Source organism: Ambystoma mexicanum, chromosome 10 (genome assembly GCF_040938575.1).
Source record: "Ambystoma mexicanum isolate Mex_15411 chromosome 10, UKY_AmexF1_1, whole genome shotgun sequence".
Classification (NCBI taxonomy): domain Eukaryota; kingdom Metazoa; phylum Chordata; class Amphibia; order Caudata; family Ambystomatidae; genus Ambystoma; species Ambystoma mexicanum.
In genome coordinates, this window is record NC_090932.1 from 448598967 (window position 1) to 448623291 (window position 24325).

The following is a 24325-nucleotide window of genomic DNA, read 5'->3' on the forward strand; positions in this document are numbered from 1 at the left end:
ATGGACCAAAAATGGAAAGGTAGCTAATATAGCCTGAGTTAGTATGTGTGAGAAAAAAATGTATTGGAAAGGCCAAAAAATAAAAGGAACTCAAACTAATGTGGCGCCGAATTGACGTGAACTTGACAGAAAAATGTACAAAAGATTGCGCTGTCCTGTACAGTTAGAACCTACAGTTGCACAATCAAGATGAGGCAATTAAATACAATATCAGGAGACAACGAGGCAATCATGTAATATTTAGACTGCAATTACACAGTAGGGATAAAACATAGTGCATTTTATTTATTTTATTGTTATTTTTTGTCTCTTTTTGTCTTATTATTCCCTCTTCTTCTTTGTTTTTCCTTTGGAATTTGCATGGATCACCTTTTTCATTACATATGCATAAATATGCTTGAATGTTTGCCTATGTTATGTTAAAAATGTCACTTTCAATTGAATCCTTTAATTGCCTTTTGTTTGACTCGTTGCTCCTTGTGCCACCAAACATGATGTCATGGCTTTCATAAATGCATCCTATTTTTTATTTGGGTTCAATATGTGTTAATATTGCATATTCGATATTTGATTGTGTATCATCGGCCTCAGATGAAGAGCCAGTTGGGCTCGAAACTCGTGTCAGGCTGACGGTCCTTTTCCAAATAAATACATTACTGTATTCAAACTCTTGTAATTTTGGCGCAGTGTGTTTTGGGACCCTTTTGTGTACTCCTCTTTTTAAAGTTATAAGTGACAATACATGTGTATTTTTATACCTTATTGGTGTTTAAGTAGCTCTACATGTTCAGTTGTATTCTGAGATTTCTTATTGGTTAAGAAGTTAGCATTTGTTTCCTGGTTTGTGAAGTTTTGTGATAGTTATTTGTTTCTCTAGATAATTGCTCGGATCTCATTAAAGAAACTTTTCACTAGTGAGAGTTAACTTTTGCACCATATTAATACTTGGGCAAGAATTGCCCTTGTGCCGAAGAAATGTTCTTTCGATGCCTTCTTGTATCAGAACAATATTTGACCTATTGTTAACACCATTCTGTATTCGTACAAGAACAAACATTGCACTGTTGCAAAATGCATTGAAAGAATATGGTACGAGAGCATTGTTTGCCACAGTGCTAATACCATGTAAATGTTCACTTGCACCAGCACAGACTATCTGCAATATGGCCTGAGGTTGTCTTTGTGTCAATATCAAGGCCAGTTGTTCAAATGTAATTTCAGGTCTTTCGTCATTTCTATAGCATAGGTTCTTTTGCATTCAGTCCTGTGATATCGGGCAAAGTGCCTGAAGAGCAGCACTTATCGCATCAGTAGAGTGAAGGAGATATTGTTTGTTGATTCTTTTGATAAGCTAGCCCCCTGCATGCAACATTGATAGCTCCTGCTGCTTCAGTACCCACCAATGGGGTCTTGTACACAGCTTAAACCCGAATGCCGCAGCCAGGACACCCGCAATTCTACAGATCTGGAACAACCAACTCCTCATATGTATAAGACGTAGACATTGCTTAGAGTCATGTTTTTCCTGTGCACTACCAAGTGATGCTGATTATTTTACCCTGCCCTTTAATAAATAATCTAACACTATCTGGGTGGGGCCAGATTTGTTGTTTCTCTCTTTTTTATTTTGCAACACATCTGCAAAAAGGTACCAACAATATGTATCCTTGCTCCTTGCAATCCTTGCTTGCATTTTCTGTTCTCTGCAGCATTATGTGTTTTACTGACATCTGCAACTGTATTCGCTCTCCTCTCTGCTTCTCTACTCTTTTTCACTGTTTTATTCTCTGCTCTTTCCTCTTCTCCCTTCTCCTTCTCCCTCCCTCCTTACTGCACTTACTCTATCAGAATTGTCCCTGACCTAGTATGATAGCATCAAATGTTTGTCTCCTCCCCCTTCCTGTACTTGTTTTCTTCCCCCCTCCCCTCCAACACCATCCGAAATGTCATCAGGCTTAGTCAGATAGTCGCTTGTTTTGTTCTTCTCCTTCTCCCTTTACTCCAACCCCCACCCCCACCTATTGTTAAATTCCTGCACTACCTACATTGTCATCAGGCCTGGTAATGTAGCTGCTTGTCTGTCTCATTCTTCTTCTCAGCCCCCTCCCTTCCTTATCATTGTCAATAGCTCTTACTCTATCACTAATGTCTCCTGACCTGTTTGATAGCAGCTTTTTTGTCTCCTCTCCCCACCCTCCCTCTCCATCATTTGTTTTCTCCTCTCTCTCCCCTTCTAGCACTATCCGAAAGGTCATCAGGCCTAGTAGGATAGTTGCTTGTTTTTGTTCTTCTCCTTCTCCCGTTACTCCAGCCCCCTACCCCCACCTATTGTTAAATTCCGGAACTACCTCAATTGTCGTCAGGCATAGTAATGTAGCTGCTTGTCTGTCTCATTCTCCTTCCCACCCCCTTCCATCCTTATCATTGCCATAAGCTCTTGGACTATTTGAAATGTCGCCAGGCTGATTATGATAGTTAATTTTACATTATAAATGTATCAAGGGCTGTAAGTATGTCACTGTCACAATAAACAAACTAAACTAAACTAAACTAAACTGTATTCTCCCCTGTTCCCTCCCTGCCTTGAAGCGCTATGAAACACATTGGGCCTCATTATAAGTATTGCGGAATGGGTTAACGGGTGTCGCTAATGGAGGCGGACCCGTTAACACCATTCTGCAATATTACGAGGCCCCCTCGCGGGACCCGATGTGGACGTCTGGTCTTACCAGACGTCCACAGCGGGTCCCGCGAGGGGACAAGGGAGCTAACAATGAGCCGGTCGTAATCGGCCCATTGTTAGCTCCCGCACCCATTCCCATTGAGCCCTATGGGGGCTCAAATGGTAATTGGGGAAGGTCCGGGCCCGGGTTCCCAGTAGGAGGAATTACCGGGCCCTCCAAACTGGGAATGGCCCCGTAATTCCCCATTCAGGGAACCCGGACCCGGATCCGATTTTGGAGGCAGCCATGGCGCCAATAGCACCATGGCTACCTCCAAAGTCGTAATGAGGCCCATTGTGTATAGGCCCATTGTGTATAGGCGCTATATAAATAATCAATTCAATTAAATGCACACCTTATAATAGAATATGCCATAACACAAAAACATTGTAAAATGTACAGTACTCCAGTAAAAGGTCTCAAGTATAATAAAAAATAGCATTTGTTCACAACTATATTTTCAGTTTAAAAGATATCATTAGGACCTCACCTATACATTTTGTATCCCCTGTTATAGATTTTACACAAATGAAACTGGGCCAATCTGTTCCGATCCTAAAGTACCTTGGGTTAAGAAGAAACTGAGGGAAGTAAAGTAAGTGAATGTGTTCATTTTACTTCATATGCCTATTGTGTCTGAGTCTGCAAGTGTTCCCCCGGCTTCCAAAGAGCAGGAGTTACCAATGACTTTATAAAAAATGGTGCAGTGAGCAGCTTAGATGGATCTATGTTAAAAAAAACACATTCCGAAGAGCTTGAGTTTCAAAATTGCAAAGCCGACTTGGTCGCATTTTGTAACTCAAGCTTTTGGGAATCTGTTAATTTGTACCCTGCTTTCCCTTTAATGTATGTGGGGGACACGCCTCCAACCCCAGAAGCCCTTAATACTGAACTAGGGGAGCGGGAAACACCCCCGCAAACCCTGCTCACCTTGATCCGGCATTTTGTGATTTCTCATTTTCAACTATATCGAAAGCGCAGAAAATGTGCATTCAGAATTTGTTTTCGTTATTTCGGTGCAATACCGTCTAGATGATATTTTGCTTCAATTAATGTGTAACTCTCACCTCTCACCCAGCTGCTACAGTCTTTGACAAAGCACAGGCAAAACCCCTGCGGTTGCTGCTCATTATTGAGGCATCTGACCAGTAGATCTTAATGAGAGCAGGTCATTTGCTACTCTGAGGGTATCTATTGTAACTATTGATTACATAACTAAATGCTGCCAAATGAAGACTTCTGAAAAATACAATGACTGAAAATGTAGCTTTCAAATGTGGGGGTTATGCTTGGTTTTGGGGGTGTCTCCTGGCAAAGAATGCTGTGCAGCATGTCAGGAAAAACAAAGTCCACAAAGTGAATTTTAATGTGCAGCAAGGGACAGAGACATATGTTCAAATCACTGTTTTTTTTAAATTTATGTATTGGGTATTTATAAAGCACCCATTCAGCAAATGGTGTTTGAAGGTGCCACAAGGAAAAAAGGAAAAAGGGGATGCGGGGGGGGGAGCAGGGAAGAAAAATAACAATAATAGCCCTACTAGGCCTTGTGTCATTCGGATTGGGCAAGTGCAGTAACAAAAAGTGCAAGGGGAGTGTGGAGGGGGTGGGGCTGCCGGTCCAAGCAGAATGTGATCATGCTAGTGTGGGAAGGGAAGTGCAGAGCAGAGTGGAGAGCGTGCACGTGTTGGGGGTAGGAGAGGGTCCCAGTGGGGGGGAGAGGGCCCCAGAGGCTAGGCAAGTGCTAAGGGGAGGCCAGGTGGACAAGTGCCAGGGAATGCAGTGTGGTGTGCATTAAAAGACCCCAAACAGAAGTCCCTTTAACATGAACAGGCATTTTAAACACAAACAAAAATGGCCTGGACTTTGTTGCTGTTTTTCAAGTAAAATTAAAGAGCCATGTGTAAAGGGGCCTACCTGTCATCACCAATTGATAAGCTGCAGTTTTATTTACAAAGGGCGGAGGAATCAAAGATCTCTGTCACATGGAAAACAGGATTTTTAAACATTGAAAACAAAAACGGCCTGCACATGTGTGTGCGAATAAAAACGGTTTTAAAAAGTAAAAGTGAAAACAAATATCACGGCTCACAGAAAAATGTCAGGAAAACAAAATATGATGTGCGGGTTGACCAAAAGCAATGTATATTATGTTTCACCTACAAAACTCCAGTGACATTTGAAGAGCCACTTTGTCTTCATGGAAAATGTCAGCCCAAGTCAGTCGCTTTTGCTGGCTGTTGGCAAAACCTCACAGGGACATCTCCCACTTCCAACCTGGATGTCAGATCTCCCATCTGATGACCAACCACAATAAAATGGCTTGCTATAGGTGTCGAAATTCAGTGTTCTCCAGAGCTGCTGGCTCTGAAAGCATTAACCTCAAGAAAAAGTCAGCCTTGGCTGGAGCATGACTAATACATGTGAAAATGGTGGTGCCCACTTAAGAGAGCAAGCTTCCAGCACAACGTAGACTGATAAAAAAATACTCTGGGCAGAGGCTGACCCAGTGAAAACAAATGGCTGGAAGGAAGGAGTCAGGGCCATGTGTCCCACATGAAGATTCACAATCAATTTAAAAGTACTATTCTCATTTAGGCCTTTTTTCCAGCAACCATAGGCAGATTGATTTCATGTTTGTACCATTTTTCTGTAATTTCCAGGTGATTTTAGGGATATAGAATTCATCTGCCTGTAACTCTGCGAACTGGAAGATGTTAAACTAGGTTTCTGGCTGATCTGAACATGCTCCAAATGTGAGAGTTGATGAGCAGGTGGAAAATGAAATTAGGGATATGCTTAATAACTTACATATTCATAACTGTTGTGCTTTTATGGAAACGGCAGAAAGGTGCCATGTGGCCGTGCTATATGGTACGGATTTCTGGTCAGCTTATCTAATTCTCCATGATTAGTTGAATCAGAAAATATGCGTCTCAGGAGGATAGCTCAGTGGCAACGTGCTCGCCTTGGAAGCAAAACTGGAAGCAAAATGACGCGGATCAACACAGGTACGATCACCGGGTCCGCACTTAGAAACCAATGGGTATTCAGCACGTTATAAATAACTTATCATATCATATCATAGTATGTCAGTTGCTAGCAAAATTATGAAGTTGTGCTACATAACTAGTTTTTGCCAAAAGGTTGAAAGGAAAACAAAGGGCGATGACAAATGGGAATTGCCATATGTTGCTCCAGAGCCCTAAACCAATCCTGACTTGGAGGCTGGGTTTGGGAGGAGAGAGAAGGGTAACTGTTCAATCATAGTGGCATGGATTATTGCAGGGTACTTTGCCAAGATTATAAAATTGGTGGTGTCATCGCTGCTATATAAGGGGGACTGCACTAGGACAAGACAAACAGAGAGGGACACACAGAAAAAGGAGACACCCAGGGACAGAGAGAAGAGACAGACCATCAGGAAGATTGCTGAGACTTACCATCTGACAGCTGTAAGGTGAAACTAGAATAGATTGCTGAGAGTGCATCTGGGTGGAGCTGTCTATCTCTAGGAAGGCCTCAAGCTGACTGGGTCCTATGGTGGAGAGCGCAAGGCCATCTTTGAGAGTGGAGTGACCAGACTCCTGCCCTATCTTTCCAGAGTGTCCTGAGATGCAACTGGCTTTCATGAACCTTAAAGAGAGGCCTGCTATGTAAGCAGAACTGACCCCTGGGAAACGAAAAGGTGGGGGAGTCTGCTTTGGCTTGAATATTTTCCCTTTATAGTGGGCAGGGGAAGGGTGGTAAAAGCACGAAGATCCTTAGCCTATTTAACCAGAAATATTACTTTAATTAATTCCCCAATTCGCAGAACACTACAGGGTGAACTGTGTTAAAATTCAAAATTAACAAAGCTCACTTCCCAGTGTGTGCTGAAAACTATAGCCTATATATTAATTGGGTAATCCTTGTTTTCTAGCTCACCCCAAAACAAGCCTTTCAGTAAGGGGGGTCGGAAATCCGAAACTCCCCAAAGCATTCACATTTTTCTGACTTCCCAACATAGACCAAAGCGGGGGGGGGTGTCTGAAAAACAAATTGATGAATCACCCTGTGTTTATTTTAAACCAAAAATGTGGGCAAAATCATAATTACCAATCTTGAAATCCTACTGATAGTCTTTTAAGCCTGCAGGAAAATTAGTGCCTTTGTTTTGATCAGTGTAATTATTTTGTGAAGTGTAATTCACAGAAATTGAAGAATTGTGATTGTGTTCTTTTTAACTCACTTTTGTGATTTATTTATGCTAAGAGAAGTTAATTGTTTTGTGCCATAGATAAAGTGGTTTTTGCCATTTTTGTGTTAATTTCAATTACTTTTAATTTAAATAAATACCCATATATTTCCCTTACACTGTCCTTGTTCTTGGCTCATTGTTATCCCATGGGAGAGGGATCCAAGATGCATGATATGTGTCTTAGATAGTGCTAAAAATAATCTGTTAAATAGTTTGTTGCATAACCACGTGGGTGGGGAGGGAAGGAACTCCCCATGTTGAGGGTGGCTTCTCAATAAACTGTTACAAAGTGGCGGGTTGTGGCCGGGATTTAGCTTCCTGTTCCTGAACCATGACAAGTACTTTGTTACAGTCTATTCATTTTGATTCAATTGCATTAAGGTGGAGGGAAAGTCAATTGGGAAAATGACTACTGTACAAAATGGGGGAGCCAGGGAGCATCTCCGAACTAAATTATTTCTCAAAGGAAAATGTGCTGAGGACGATGCAGGAATCTGGCAAACCAGAATTGTGCGGGGGGTTACCACAGTAAGCAATGATATTTGGCTTGAAGCTGGAATATTGCACAAAGCACTTGAAGTATTTTATATGACCACAACTGCTGGTGATGAGGCTCAGCTAACCGCTCAGTTATATTTTCATTTGCTGTTAATAGAAGAGCGTTGGCAAAATAGTGAGACTAGTAAGATTAATCAGGCCGGAGAACTGTCACAAGCCCAGGATCTTGTTCAACAACTCAAAGCTGAGTTGCAAACACTGCAGCAAGAGAGTGCAGAGCGTGAAACACAGTTTATTGCATTGAACAATTCACAAGAAGAGTGTGTAGAAAATCTGAACGTACTGCAACAAAAGCTAAATGATCAGTCTGCTCATAATAGAGTCTTTTTGGAGGACATTAGCTCATTCCAATCAGAAATAAAACGTTTGAAAACTGAAAATAGTCAATTAATTATCAAAAGGGTTGATTCCCAAAATGACTTTGAACAGATTATCAGAAGGTAAGTACTCTGAAACAACTAATTCAGGAAAAAGACCTCTTGAATCAGGATAAGAGCGTACTATTACAGATGATAAATCAGTTGGAAATGGGGGTAGAATAGGGACAGTCAGGTTTTCAGGAACTGACAAGAATTGGAGAAGACATGAATGAGATTGTAGAGCGGGTGAGGCAAATAGAAGCTGAACTATTAGAGGTAGCAAAATGTAGGGATGAACAAGAGAAAGATATTAGTCCCCTGAAGGAAAAGTGCAGTGAATATGCATGCAGCCTACACGTCTCACAGAGGGAGAATGAATCACTTCAGCAGGAGGTGCAGCAAACAAAGCATTGGTTGGTAGCTCAGAGCAGGGTAAATGAGATTAATCAGTCCCTAGTGCCAGAATTAAAAAAAACATCTCTCTGACTACCAACAGCAAATCAATAAAGAGAGACACAGGTGGGAGAGCCTCACCAAGAAAATCGAAAATGATAAACAGAACTTGAGGCACCCTGACCAATCAGCTTATGGGACAAGGCCCACTGATCAAGGTAAGGTGCCCTTCCCTCATGCCAGTCATTTACAACCTCTCGTGCACAAATGGGAACCAACCTCCTGCATGCCACCTATCAAGAGCAGGGTGAAATAAGGCAGTTAGACTTACCCAGGCCTAGCTCAGCTGAACAAGAAGGCAAGTCCCTGTCTGATATTGGTGAGTATTCATCTATACCACACAGAAGGGAAAGTGGCCGGACCAGTGTTCCGGATCAGTAAGGAATAATACGGTAAGTACTTCAGACCATGAAAACTCTTATAAGGAGAAAGTCAGGGAGCAAGATTGGCTGAAGATGTAATTACAAAGAAACCACCTTGCCTGCTTCGCTGAAGGAGAAAACCCAGACCCTCATCCTAGGAAGGGCATTCTAAAAATCTCTGTATATTCAGGGAGAGGGGGAAATTCCCTAGAATCCCTGGTAGGAGGGATGAGGAAACTGGGTTCTATTCTGAGCCTAAAAGGAACTCCAGGGAGAGTGACCCTGAGAGTTCACATTGGCCCAGGCAAGAGGAGTCCAGATCCCGTGGTTCTGGGAGATATTCCCAGTCTCATAGAGACAGGGAGCACCTAGAAGACAGGGAAGGGAGTACCACTAGCAGAAGGTGTCAGAAGGTGAATGGACCGGGTTGCAGAGGAAGAAGAAGACAGCAAAGCAGAGTGAGGTTTTTGTGAAAGACCCGATAAGACAAATCAAAGCCATAAAGAGCATCCTGACCCCATACCAAAAGAATGCTAAGTATTCGGTATGGAATCACCTGGAACATTATGAGCAGATGATGGCATAATTCCAGGTCAGGAATGATGTGAATTGTATAGCATTTGCTAAATGGACGTTCTCACCTGAGTACTCCAGTTTCTTTGCAAGACTGGAGGACCAAGATCATCATAAATGGTTCACTTATGAGGCGGCCATACTGAAAAAAATGTCCACCCATAGGAATCCACAAGAGGCTGGTAAGGCTGCATATAACTTGCAGTGTGTGGAAGATAAGGCACCTAAGGAGTTTGTGCAGGAGTTAAAGTGGACATTTAATCAGACTTCCTGGTGAGTAAACACCAATACTAGAGAGTTCATAACAACATATTTCCATGCTCTCCCTAAATACATAATGACTTTGTTGGTGCATGACTTTCACGAGCATAGGATCCTGGATTGGGTGAGAGAATAGGCCCCCAGGATTTATGAGGTCCAAAAGCCTGCTGAGAGTAAAACTACCGTCAAAACCCCCAAAACATACAACACCCCTGCTGCTGCAAAGGTGGCAGAGGTAATAAACGACCCCTCCATTGGATCTGGAGACAGGTGGGTCTGAAAGTAACCATCCTGCCAACAAGCAAAATGGAAAGAAGAAGGGATCCCCCAACCTGGCCCATTCGAATGGTAGTCAGGTGGGGACTCAGAACAACTATCCCTCTGACCCTGCCACCTATATAAGTCCTACCTACAAGGGTACGAAACCATTCCTTAGGTATGTATACACTCCACCGGCCCAAAGGGACGGGGGGACTAATCAGGTAAGTACTGCCCCAGGAAACCTACCTCCAAACTTCCTTCAGGAGAGAAGTATCACTCTACCTCCCAGTCTGATCTTTCCGCCAGATAGCTCCCAAACCAGAATTTCCAAAACAATCCTCCTCTCTCTCCCCCGGAACCAGGACAATAGATCCCTGAACCTGGGTGAAGGGAGATTCAGGATGGACAATTATGGGGGGGATTTCCAGTACCCGAGCTAGTCTGGGAGAAGGGACAGTTACCCCTTTCAGAAGCAGCACAGGTATGACTTGAGACCTCCCTATCAACCAGACAAAGTCTTGCAACTGGATCAACAGGTCCAGCAACTGACCAATGACCTGGAGCGCATGCTGAGGGCTCAGTCCAACTCTCAACTAAACCCTGCTTCCCAGAATTCCCCAACACCCAGGTCTGATGCCCCACGGGGCAAATGACGGGAGGAAACCTCAGAGAAACCACAGGTTCCGGAGGAGGGGGACTGGGTGGAGGGGAAATGACAAGCCCTTGAGGAAGCTTCTCTTTTCACCCAAACAGAACTCCTAAAAGCCTCTGAGCCTGAAAGAGTCTCTTCTACCCCTGGAATGTTTGAACCCAAAGAGAAAAGGGTAAGTAAGATAGGCCAAAGAAGAACCCACTTTGTGGAGGAACTCTGGATTATGCCCTTTGAAAGAGAAGAATCCCTGGAGGATTCAGGTAAGAAGACCTTTTCTTTCAAAAACAGGGAGACCCCTCCCAAAGGAAAATGGGTCCCAAAAGACCCTGAGTGGGACAGGTTAAGCATGGAGATTGATCTAGAACCAGAAACTATTCAACCCAAAACATGTGAGTCACATGGAAGTGAAACGGAGGGAGTGTCCTTTCTCCAAACAGGTTCTGAGAACTGTTGCCAGGTAACGAGGGACAGCCGAGGAGCCGGGGAAAAGGAGGATTCCCCAACAACTCCCATTACGAGTTGCACATTTATTTTTACAGATTCCCGAACTCCGACACAGAAAATTGCCCAGGATCACACAGTGTCAGAGTTCAATAGTAAGAAAATGACCACCGTGCTGTCAAATAACTCACACTTTCTTCGCACATTGGAGGAGAAAGAAGGATCATTTTATACACTGGTTAAGGTGCAAGTTCAGTGGGAATTATCAGCTCTGGTGGATACTGGATCCCAAGCCACCCTCCTGTCAAAAAGGGCCTTTGGCCAAGTAAACTCAGGACGGGTGGAGGACCACCAAATTCCACTCACACCACTTCCCAGACAACTCCAAAAATTTGACGGGAATGATATTTCCGTCAAAGGGACTGTGGATCTGGATATATAAATTGGACGGCACCGACTGAAACATCCAGTGATCGTTGTGTCTCCAGAGGGCACACCTTGTTTACTGGGGGATGATCTCCTGAGGAGGTTATCACCTCGGATTGACTGTGTAAACACGGTCCTCTGGACTCAGACTAACCGCCCCAGCAAATTAAAAATGAGTAAGCCTGAGTGGTGCCTGTCATGTAATTGATCAATGCTCTGAGAATGTAGAGTTCCATTTAAAAAATAACCAAGTCACAGACATCACAGTCATCTCTGTAGGAAAACAAACTGGTGATGGGAGCCCTTCTCCATTCTTGAAAATCAACTTTCCTCCCAGTTTTAAGTGGCAATCCACACTGGAAGTGAACACCCTAAAATGTTACCCCATTCCAAAATCAGAGGAAACCTGAGTCCCATGAAACCAGACAAGGAAGAGTCTGCTCAAAGTCTGACAGACATTCAGAAAAAAGGCAAACAGTTGTTTTTCTCCATTCAGGTAAATGAGGGGGACCAACCGGTGCTTGCCAGAGTATGCCTGAATAATGGAAGGAGCTTCATCAGTGAAGAATTATTTAAGAAACTCCCAAAAGATCAGACCAAACCCACAGTAGGTCTGGAAACCCCAAATTCCAAACATCTCCTGTCTAGCAGGTGTATGCTAAAAATGTCCATTGGCAACAAATGCATAGACCATAATTGTTGGGTTGTGAGAGATGTCCCTTACGCCTTTTATCTGAGAAGTGACATCCTCAACCGATTTACAATCAATTTGGACCTAATTATGAATACAGCCTGGTCCGGATGGGTATTAACCCCATGGTCTTTGACAACATTGAAAAAGCATTACAGTTAGCTCAATTGCTGCCTTCTGTGGTTGAGGTTGAAGTGCGAGAAGAGGTTACCATCCCAAGACAGGTGCAACAATTTACTCTTCCCCTCAAAATTAAGTGAGGACAGAACCTCAAACATCAGGACGCATATATAAATCAAAATTCCCATCTCCAACAACAAGGTCTATATTTAAAACCAACACCTCTAGTAGACCTAGAACACAACACCATTCAAATATTGGGGGATAACAGTGACCATCAAAGTATCACTTTGGGCGCAGACACCTTTATTGGAATAGCAGTTCATGCTCAACATTATTCTATTGATTTAGATAATGAAATCATGGGACCAATGCCAAACAACTGTTTCAACATCAGCAATGGTATTCCTCCAGAAAATATTTTTACTAGGCATGGGTGGAATTACCTGGTGTACTCTTGCTGCCCCGACGGTGTGGAAAAGGTGACCTGTGACATTAGGAGAGAGGAGGTAGTATTCAGAGTCAAGGACCACTACTTTGAATCCCCTGTCTAGGTCAACACCATGAAAAGAGATCTCTCCACCCAACTGGAGGACACCCCTGAAATTGCCAAGCCCGAGGTCTTTCCAGGTTTCAAGCAGATGGTTGAGGAAATAATCTATCTTGCTGATGCCTGTGAGACTGAGGAGCAAAGACAAAAGCTAAAACAGGTCTTTCTGGAATGCCAAGATATCTTTTCAGTGGAATCATATGACTGTGGACGCACATCCATTGATTCAACCCCCATTCCCACGGACGCCAAGAGGGCCCCGGTATTTGTGAAACAATACTGGTTACCTCTCAAATGCATGGAGTCACTCACAGAGATTATTAAGAGTTTAGAATCCCATGGGATAATTTGTCTGATCCACGGTACCTTCAACAACCGGGTACTCAGGATACTCAAACCAAACGGCCAGTGGATATTATGTGCAGACCTGAGGGAGTTGAACAAACGGGTCCACATGTCAAGATGGCCCTTCACTACATCGATGAGGAACTGGCACAGATCCCAGGGTCAAAGGTGTACACTGCCATTGACCTGACCAATGGTTACTGGACAGTACCCGTGAGTAGGGAAGACCAGTACAAGCTTGCCTTTACACCTGGTGGGCAACAGTACACGTGGACCCGAACCCCGTTTGGATACATAAACTCCGGCAATGACTTCAACATCTTCCTACATAAGGCCATGCCCGATTTGGACAAAAGGGGAAACCTGGCCTATGTGGATGATGTTTTGATCAAGAGCTCAACTATGGAGGAACACATAGCAGAAATCTGCTATTTTCCAAACTAGTTGCAGAAGGCCGTAGCAAAACTGTCCTTTCAGAAGGCACAGTGGTGTAAGATTCGAGCGAACCTCTTAGGGAATGCAATCACACCTGAGGGTCTTAATCCCCAGGTGAAGAAGGTGGAAATCTTATTGAAATTAAAAGACCCTACCAATCTGCGAGAATCAAGAAGCCTTCTTGGACTTATTAATTATAGTCGGAAGTTCATTGAATACTACGCAGAGGTCACTCGACCCTTCATCCATTTTTTAAAGGCCGGAGTCAAGTGGTAGTGTGGTACAGAACAATCCGAGGAAGTTAAACAACTGAAAAGAAGCCTTTCCCAGCCTCCTTGTTTGGCTTACCCCATAAAGAGTTATTTTTGGAGACGGGGTTCTCAGATACTTGCCTATCAGCAGTATTGTACCTAAAGCATGACAATGTCAACAAAGTGATCGTATACGCAAGCAAGACTTTGTCCTATGTGGAGGAAAAATTCAATGACTGCGACCAGGCACCGCTGGCAATGGTGTGGGCGTTGAAAAATGTCTGCCCATTCATACAGTGTAAGCACATCATTGTCGAGACCCCTCACCAACCCTTGCAGTATCTACAAAGTGGCAGAATCCAGGCGGGTAACGTTAGTAATTTCAGAATTACTTCCTGATTCTGTCCATGCAAGGCTTTCCTGTGGAGGTCAGATGTGGCCAAAACAAGAAGAATTACCTAGCGTAAGTGTTGGCAGACTTGCATGATTGTGCTCAAGAAAATTGTCTTGAGGACGAAAGTCTAATGACCAACAACAACATGGAGGCATACTTTACTTCCCCACACAAGGTCTATGAATAAGACACGTGTCAGGGGATACCCACAGTTTATGTGGACGGGTGCTCCTACCATGTTGATAATAACAGGAAAAAAGAATTGGTGGCTGGCATTGGGAGTGTCTGGGTGAATGATACACCTGTACCGTCTACTGGTTATAAAATAGGACCCTGAAGTAGTCAAGTTGGAGAGTTGATGGCCCTTTATCAAGCCATCTTCACTGCAGTGCACTACCAACTCAATTAACGGGTCATACTCACTGACTCTGATTATGTAAGGAATGGGTTTGTGGAGCACCTGATTAACTGGAAGAATCGAGACATGCTTTGTGCCAACCACAAACCCCTAAAGCATGCCAAACTGACCCAGTCAATCGATGATCTGGTGACCTCGAATGAGATGACCCTCTATTGGAAGAAGATAAGAGGTCATTCAAATATAGAAGGTCCAGATAAGACTGGGAATGAACTGGCTGACCAGCTGGATAAAACCGAGATCTGCAGGGCGATTTCATAGAAAATGAATCCCTGCTGTGTGAAATCCAAGGCTGGACTGGCCTAGAGGCTACCCTGGAGATTTACCAGTGGGCCTCTGCACCCTGGGCCTCTTTTGTATTTTATTTTCACATACTCTCATAGGAAAAGGGTTGGGCTTGCTTAAAATGTGTAATATTGGGCTATCTTGAACATTTTTAACATGGCCTCTTTTGGTTCCCAGGCCACCACTGGCTTTAGCTCAGCATGTGGGAACGATTCCAGGCATATGGTGGCATTATGAGGTCATCTCAGCTAATATAAGTCATTATGGGGCCACTTGACATATGACAGCCAAAACCGTGACTTTGCTGGTGCTTAAATCAGTTTCTATTCTCCACATCACGCGGGTTTCTGTCTGAGTATGCTTACTCACTGCATTACACATTTTGTTTCGGTTTCTGTGGTAACCCATCTTTCAACATCGTCAGCACACACTTCCTTTAGGGGAAGACGCAGGCAAACAAGTCTTATAGGCACAAGATAAATCTTGTTAAAAAATGCCACAGTCACATAATGAGTTCAGATATGAAAGGATTGCGTGCTTGATAATACTGACTGTCAATCTGATCCAAGCCAATAGATTTATGTTTGTTGAAGAGCTAAAACTTTTTGCATGCATATCAACATAAGGGAACAATGTATATATTAAACAGTGCACCTCAAATAAACATGCAACCGTAATCAGAAATGGCAGTGCTTCTTAAGCAAGAGGCAGACAATTCAGATTAAGGGTGAGCACAAAAAGAGGGCAGTGCTCTAAAACAAAGCAGTGCCCCTTTTGTCAACTGACCTCTATTAGGAGATGGGACAGGTCCAGGTTTGCCTTGCAGAAATCCCCACACAAGATCAGCCCGTGCTCCCGCATTCCCAGTCTCATCCCTGCAGGTTCAAAGCTAGGACATTTGAGTCTTATTGCTTCATGTCCTCCAAGGTGACTGGATGGGCCAATTGAAAGTGCAAAACAATTTAGAAAACGCTGTCCCCAATTTTCTCATCCAGACACCCACACAACTATTCCTTCCTGATTTTTATATAAAGATCTTATTAGAATCTTACAAGATCTTACATAAATCTTACATTAAACATATAAGATTTTATAAGAATTCAATAAGTATGTGGGTGTCATATAATGTCTTCTCGTTGTTCTAAAAATCCCACAGGTTTCTCACAAATTCTTATGAGCTACTTATAAGAATCTTATATGGCATTTTATAAGGGCAGTGCTGGAAGCTGAAAGAGAGTAGGCTGTATTTTCCATTCCATGCCCCCCTCACAAAAATAGTGTCTTGATGGCCATTATTCCCAGTATCATCCGAGTAGGTGCAGCACCAGGAAATATCAGGGCAATCAGGTTTCCGACCCCAACATGGCACCGAGGCTGCCCTCATCGACTTGAAGGCTCAAATAGATGAGCTACGAGATAAAGGTCACACAGCCCTCGTCCTACTATTGGATCTCTCGGCTACATTCGACCTCGTTAATCACAAAGTTCTTTTCAGCCACCTCAATTCCGCTGCATACTTCTCCAAAGAAGCTATAACTTGGGTTGAATCCTTCCTCAGTGACAGGACCATGAGGGTGTTTTGCCCGTCAGATGCAGCAGACCCGATCCCCATTCTGTGCGGCGTTCCCCAGGGTCCTGCGTATCCCCTGCCCTATACAACATATTTACTAAGCCCCTTTTTGATGATCTGGACCTTCTTGGTATCACTAAGTAAGATAAGTATGCAGATACCCAGATTCTCCTCCCACTCTCAGGGGATTACAACAGGGATTTGGCCTTGGTAAATAGGGTGTATCTCATCATCCAGGCATGGATGGCTACTCACGGTCTATGCCTGAATGATGATAAAACTGAATTAATCATTCTGGGCACACATTCCAATCTCAGGAAATTAGGCCAGGACTACTCTTCTTTCGAGATTGATGGGAATATTATCAAGGTGGCCAAGGAGGTGAAGACACTTGGCTTCTATCTGGATTCCACCCTCTCCTTCAATAAACAGGTGAACTCCTTAGCATCAGCTACAGCTTACACTTGTAAGCTCATCAGAGCCGGTAAACACTTTATCTCTGATGACAAATGCATTATCTTAGCTAGAGCCCTTATTTTGTCTAGGCTCGATTATTGCAACGCTTTATACATTGGTGCTAACAAATCTATCCCACGCAGAATCCAAATTCTACAAAATAATGCCTTGAGACCAGCTCTCGGTATATCCAAAAGATCACATATATCGAAGATAAGGCGTAATAACAACTGGCCGTCTACCCAAGATAAAATCCTCATAAAAGTTGCACCCTCACCTATAAAGCTTTGGATAATGCTGCACCCCGCTATCTTACAGATAGATTTGTAAAGAGAAGCTCTTCCAGACCCTCAAGAATCTCTAATGTCAACAGCCTCAATATTCTGAGATTCAAATTGATCAAGGCCTGGGGTGCCAGCTTCCCCGTCCGAGCGGGACAAGTATGGAACTCATTGCCACACCCTCTACGCATCAAGCAATCTTACCTCAAATTTATATCCAGCTATATCAACCTGCTGAAGTCTTCTAGCAAGTAGCCAGGGTTTACCAGATCTTCTTACCACCTTGCTTGTATATACTCCCCCCTCCTCATCAGTACATTTCCACTCCTGTTTATTTGTGTAACTGCTATTGCCTGTATATTATTATTTGTGTAACTGCTATTGCCTGTATATTGTTATCTATAACCATGTAACCTGAAGCTTAGCATATTCTGTACTGCTCAGCCCTGTTACCCTTGGGTTTGGTGCGCATTATAATGAATAAAACAAACAGACAAAAACAAACAAACAAATATGCCTTATTGGCCATCACTCCCTCATGTGATACAGCCTCATGGATGCAAATTAGTCTTCTGCAGGATATTCCCCATTGGGTATTTCATCAACAGCATTTTTAAAAAGCATGCTCTCCACAACTGCCGCAAAAACTCTATTTGCCTTTTGCCACAGTTTGCTGATACTAAATTGTGGTATAAGTGAATGCGCTATCTTTTCAACTCCCAATTGCACTTTCTCTGTCCCTCCTTCATGAGAGTCAAACACTTCAATTGCAGCCTCAGAAGAACTCACTCTACACCTAACACCTCGCTGTCCAATATACTTTTAACATGTGTATGCCTTGGTTATGTTAGCCATTGTTCATGGTGGTGCTTGAGCTGTGTTCTCCCATTTTTTGATCCTCCTGAGTGTCCCTCTTCACCCAGGAGACCTCCTGGATCAGTTGATATCTGCTCATCCAACCCATCTGCCAGTGGAGTTGGAGTAATCCAAACTGAATGCATGTCTCTACTATGTAGGATAACTGAATTGCCCAGTCCTTATCAACTCTTATTCACCTGGGAAACCTTGATCCAATCATGGATGCCCAGTGCTTACCTGAAGCTCAACCCCTCCAAGAATGGATTCCTACTGCTGACCAACAGCCCTGAACACCCTGACATCCCGACCTAGATCTCTGCTATGAACCTTGAGGGCTTCACACCCCTGCTGGCCACCTGCACCAAATCCCTTGGTTGGATATCAAGAAACCTCTCCTTCAAACAGTCCGTAGCTAGAAAGATATAAATGGCATGGAATCCAAGCCTTGGCCTTCTCCCACCTAGATGGTGGCAATGCCGTTTTGGAAGGCCTCCCAACGACTACTATGGCACCCCAGAGATGTGTCCTGCATGCTGCAGCAAGTCTCATCAAAGGACTCTGCAAATTTGACCACATCACCCTGAGCCTAATCGAAATGTACCGGCTCCCGAAGCAAGATCCTGCTGCATCATCTACAAGAATGTCAACCTGAATTCCCAAAGCTACCTCACTGAAAAAGTCACCATCTCTGGCGGTTTACCATCTACCAGAAGTTAGGACATGTGCACACTTGAACTCCGCTGGTGCACGAAGGAAAGAAACTGGAGACAGGCCTTCTCTGTTTACACCTCAAGACTCTAGAACCACGACACCGTCAACATGAAACTCGCCGACTCGCTTCTGAAAGGAGTTCAAGACCCTCCTTTTGAATGTGTGGCTCCTTCCTAACACCAAAGTCGAAACACCTCCATTCCCTTTCCTACCTGAGACTGGGTGATCTGCTCCCCGCTGTTTCCTCTCCTGATTGCTTGTAGATCCCTTACTATAAAACTGCCCATCCTCCATGTCTTTCCTCCATACATGGTTTTCACAGATACTATGCATTGGTTCTGTGTGGCGTTGTTGTCAGTGAAAGAAATACCGTTTTTAAAACAATATTTATTTCCTGTTCCAATAAAGCTCTTCTCACATATTCACGGAAAACTCCTGTCTTAGAATAATTGAGAAAGTGCCCGGTGGTGGTCAGGGAGCAAGTAAGAATAAATATTATGTAAACTTGATATTTATTCCACTTTTTCTACCCTTTATGACTTATATTATTTATTTAATTTATTTTTGCATTTTTTAAAGCGTTTACACAGCCCACGGGCATCTAGGCGCTGTTACAGGAATTGTTTTTTTTTTCAGTTGTGTAATTATAACGCGCTTAAATACCCAGAGGTTTCTAAGCGCGGACCCGGGATCAAACCTGTGTTGTTTTGTGTCGTCTTGCTTTCAAGGCGAGAACGTTGCCGCTGAGCTATCCTCCTGGGATGAGGCTACAACCACCTGGCTACAATTAAATTTTTAGCCAGGTGGTACCACTATAATTGCTGCAACCCAGATGGAATGACACTTACTAAATCATGCAACTAGATACACCTGGATCAAAGTGATTTAAGCACTTTACCTACCTACATGGCATACACGGGTCAAACTGTTGGGCTCCTATCATTCTGTACCTTACACTAGATTGAATCTGGTTTATTGTTGAAAGTACAAGTTAAACATTTGTAATTGGATACTGGACCCATCATGACAAACCATGTGAGTTGAAGTAATGCATAGGTCTCCCTAATCCATAGTTCCTCTCATTGGTTCAGCTTTCTCTGAATGAGGCTGTGAATGGACAACTGTATGTGCTGCTCTAACCAACCGTTATAGAGACTGTGACTGAAGCCATTATCAAGGTTTCATTAAAACATCCATCCTCTAAGAATGACCATGAAGGACATACCTTCCTTAGGTTGCTATATGAGTATTCCCCATCAAAAGGCGAGCGCAAAACCACAGAGGCCTAAAATAAATAATTTTTAAGGCCGAATTTGTGTGAGAAACTTGCGCCTTTCAAAACAAATAAATAGATGGGGGTTGGGTAAGGGTATACAGAAAACGAGTGAGGATGTGAGGGTGGGGAGTGGATGGTCTCCCACCACATAAAAAAATACATTTTCGAAAACCGTCCCAAAAAAATGTTGTTTTTGGCCTCAGTGTTTTATTTTTGCTATTTTAATGTTGTACCACCGTTTGCACTGACACAGCAGCTTAAATACTAGGCATTCTGGATCCTCTCCAACATCTCCAGTTACTTCTGCTATCCTCCGCCATATGCATCTCATGCAACCATATTATATAAATTCATGGTTGCAAAATATCCCCAAAAACTATTTTCAATCTAGAACCTAATATGTATAAGAGAAATTATTACAAGATACAGTAATACAGAAAAAGTTACCATGATGGGTTAGAGGTTTTTTCGGGGTGTGTACGCAGCCGTGGATCCGAGTGGACCTAGGGGTGTACATACTTAGTGCAGTGTGGTGCAGGAATGGTTTACGAGGGTTTGCACGCAGATTTTCAGAGTTTTACCCGAGTTACGATACATAATCTGCATGTTGTCGGGGTGCCGGTAACAGTTACGGGGGACCCCGCGCAGGGTCCCCGAGATGAAGACTCGCTTGCTGGGGACCCCACACACTGTTTAAAGGGTCAGTGTATTCATACCCAGATGAGCATGCAAAGGTAGCTGGTCTGGCTGCTTCTCCTTTGCGTGGGGGCGTGCTGGGGGCGTTCTGGCCGTAACTTGCATATACGGTTACTTTGCTCAGAAAATTCCATGAATACGCAGAGCGTGCATTTTATATTCTGCCCGCAGACTCGCACAGTTTTTCTCGATGCGCGGTCTTTGCAGGAAACATTTGCACATTTCGGGCCCTTTATGTCTCCACTAATATTATTATTACATGTGTGTTTATTGAGTGTGGACAAGGCTTTGGTGAGCAGCAAAGTGCTTTGCAGGTTATAGGCGGAAGGACCTGGTGAGGGAAGCAGATCATAAGAGAGCAATTACAGGAAGTGGGGGGATAACAAAGAGTCGGGGGTGGGGGTCATTTGGCAGCAAAGGAGCTACAAGCAACCAGGGGAGGAAACGTGGGAGCAGATCACCCAGTCTTAGATTAGGTAGGGAGTGGAGGGTGTGTGGACCTAGGAGTTAAGAAGTAGCCATCTCTTGAAGAGTAGGGTCTTGAGCTCATTCTATACCTTTCGCTCTTGACAACCAATCTCCCAAAAGCAATCAAGGGTTTGGTGATTAATTACTGATGCATCAAATACTCAAAAGGACCATTCTCAAAATAAACAGAAACCTCGTACATAATGGGCCTCATTACAAGTAAGGCAACAACGACGCCGGTATCACTACCGGCACCATTGCTACCGTGCAGCCATACTAGGAGTTCTGCTCGCGCGTGCCCTTGTAGCCACCAGGTCTGACCTTGTGGCCGTACCAGCACCCACGAGCAGAACATGATGGTAGCACCGGTACTGTTAATAACGGTACTGGTGCTACCACCCTCCCCATTCCCATTGAGCCCTATGGGGCTCAAATGAGAATGGGGATGTACGGTGCTCGGCACCCACTAAACAGCAATTACCAGGTCCGGCTGGGCCGGAATAGCCCAGTAATTGCCCATACATGGGTGCCAGACCCGGATGCGAGTTTGGAGGTAGCCTTTCCGATAAAACCGGCAAGTCTACCTCCAACCTCGTAATAAGGCCTAATGTCCCATTCCAATCACCTCATCAGGCAGCACTCACCAGAGAGAGTACAGGTTGAACCTAGCAAACTTTCATTGATGAATTAGTATTCACTGAAGGGGTCTCCAAGTTCTGCCCTAGAGAGACTCAAACTCACCAGGTTTTCGGGATAGCACTATGTAAATAACTAGGATTTACATGTCCAAAAAACAAAGACAATTTACGTGGATATGTTAAAAACATGAAGTGTATTTAGCTTCTGAGGGTCGGATTTGGACATTCATACATTAATAACAGCCCGAAAATCATGCCTTTGTTCCCTCAGTATTACACCTCAGACCGGTCAGTGGGTGTAAATATAAATGTCTTCAGAAAAAATTGAAAATTACAAGTTTGACAAATGTGGCAATGGATGTGAGAGTGTTGAAAAGTCAATAGCAACATTTCCAACCTTAGTTTGAACATTTTTAAAATGATGTTATCCAGTATAAATATCGCTGTGATGGTACCATTACATTTAATATCAACAGAAGAATTGTATGTGTATGTGTGTTATGCAGAACTATAGGTCGTAACTTTACTCACCACTCAAAATCAAATTAATTTGCATGTGTCCCACTGGCATATCAGTCTGAATGGTTGCACATCTTAACTTCTGTTGGCTGTGGTTGTTCTAATAATGTGGTAAAAGTGTAATGGCATTCTTAACCGCAAAGTGTTAGGGTGCCAATACACAAACGTAAGCTGTGATCACTCCATATCATATCATATCCTTCCTATGGTGTTGTTGGCATAGTTTATAATGTGCTATTCTTTCTTTTGTTCTTAGAAAAAAAGGTAAAAATGGAAAACCATCAAATCCAAAAAAGAGACGCCCAAAGCCACCGGGAGCCCGCAAAGCAAATATCCAGAGTTCATAATGATGCCTGATAAAAGGGTGATTGGAGGACCCAATATGTCATTGCCTTTGTCTACTCTATCACGTTACCTGAAGCTCGTAAACGCATGTCTCATCTGTTGGGGGGGGGGGGGGACTATAACGTCTTTTTTCAGTTCTACGCCTATGGTTCCTAGTATTCGGGTCCACTTATAACTAAAAGTCTTCCCATCTGGATAATTTGGAAGTTCAATGTGGCATAGGTTTGTAGTTTCAATCTGTGCCCCAGGAAAAGGTGTCCGTAATGCAAAAACCATCTCTGCGTTGGTTACCGTTTCACTGTTTCAGCCTAGCACTGTGGATTTGGGTTCGCATAGGGAAAAGGTAGATCTCTCCTCTGTGGTTAATGCCTTCTGAATACTGTTGTGGCTGGTTGGCAAACGTCTGTACAAAGCTTCCACAGCCACTTTGCCATTGACTTCATGGATGACTGTAGTTCCTGGCGTACTCATTCAGGAACCTGCCTTGACAACTTAATTCACCCTCAAAGTATTAGCACAAGGACGTGTGTATCAAACGTCTGTTTACTCAGTCAGCCACAAAACACTGCCCTTTTATAAAACACCCCACAATTTGATATTGTAGTCTGTGTGAGATGGGTCCCAGTAAACCCAGTGAGATCTTCCTTCACAGCATGCATCCCCACAGACTTCATATGCCTTACTGGGAATCAATTAATGAGATAGCAAATATCACATTGGGAGCATTCATTACCCTTAGCACCAGAGAACCGACTCAGAGTATCTATGCTTTGCATTAATAGTATGTCTTAATGGCACTTTTTCAAGGTTTAAAAGAAGAGGTTTTGCAGAAGCCCCTCCCATGCTCCTCCACTCCTTTTGAAGATTCTATTTGTATTTAGGGTTGCTCATCTTCCCCTGAAATCCCAAAATGATGGAACTTGCGTGTTTTTTTTTTTTTAACTTGTGATGTCATGATAATTAAGAGTTGTTTGCGTGTTTTTTTATTTTTTATACTTCTTATTCAATTGCGAGATCTCTGCATCCTGAGACTACCCAAATGTTCTGGACTACGCATCCCATAATTCCTCACCATTGACTATGCTGACTAGCGCTGATGGAAGTTGTTGTCCAAAACATCCTGGGGCGGCACAGTTTGCAGACCCCTTTTTATGTAATCAAAGAACCCTTAGAGTTTAAACATTTGTTTAAGTATCTAACACGTCTGCATTGGTCACCAACATATTTGAGTGAGTGTGTAAGTGTGTGAGTGTATTATTTTGTGGGTGTACGAGTTTTTGAGTGAATGAGTTCATAATTGCATGGCTGAGACCATGTATACATTGTATGCATTCTAGGCTATTGTGTAATATTATTTATTTATAATAAAAAACAACACATTTGTAAATGTTTGAGTTTTACAACATAATTTCTGTGGAACTAGAAATGGAAGATCCTTTGGCAGCCATTGTTATGTCAATTTACATTGCTATTTTACAATTGCAACATTAAAATTCTATTCTTTTAATGTGTGGTTTCCCTTTCTTAGCACAAATCTGTGTTTCTGTAGAGGGCCTATTGGGAGAAGTTCTTTATAATGAGCCTAACTAGGGCTCTCCCTTGAGGTTGCAAGAATTCCTAAACCAATAGTTCAAGGATTTCAAGCAGTGGTTTAAAACATGAAGAATATTTGAACAAGCAAGGTTTTCAACTCTAAACAACGGTAACCT

The 24325-nt window shown here is 43.2% G+C and overlaps 1 protein-coding gene across 1 annotated transcript in view; it reads left to right on the plus strand.

Moving 5' to 3' along the window:
• The window catches only part of LOC138491485 (eotaxin-like), a 53584-nt gene extending 29461 nt beyond the window's left edge, over window positions 1-24123 (plus strand). The window contains exons 3-4 of the mRNA XM_069618002.1: window positions 3241-3318; window positions 22528-24123. Coding sequence (XP_069474103.1) covers window positions 3241-3318; window positions 22528-22618 — 169 coding nt within the window. The 3' untranslated portion in view covers window positions 22619-24123. The remainder of the gene's footprint in view (window positions 1-3240; window positions 3319-22527) is intronic.
• The last annotated feature ends 202 nt before the right edge of the window (window positions 24124-24325 follow it).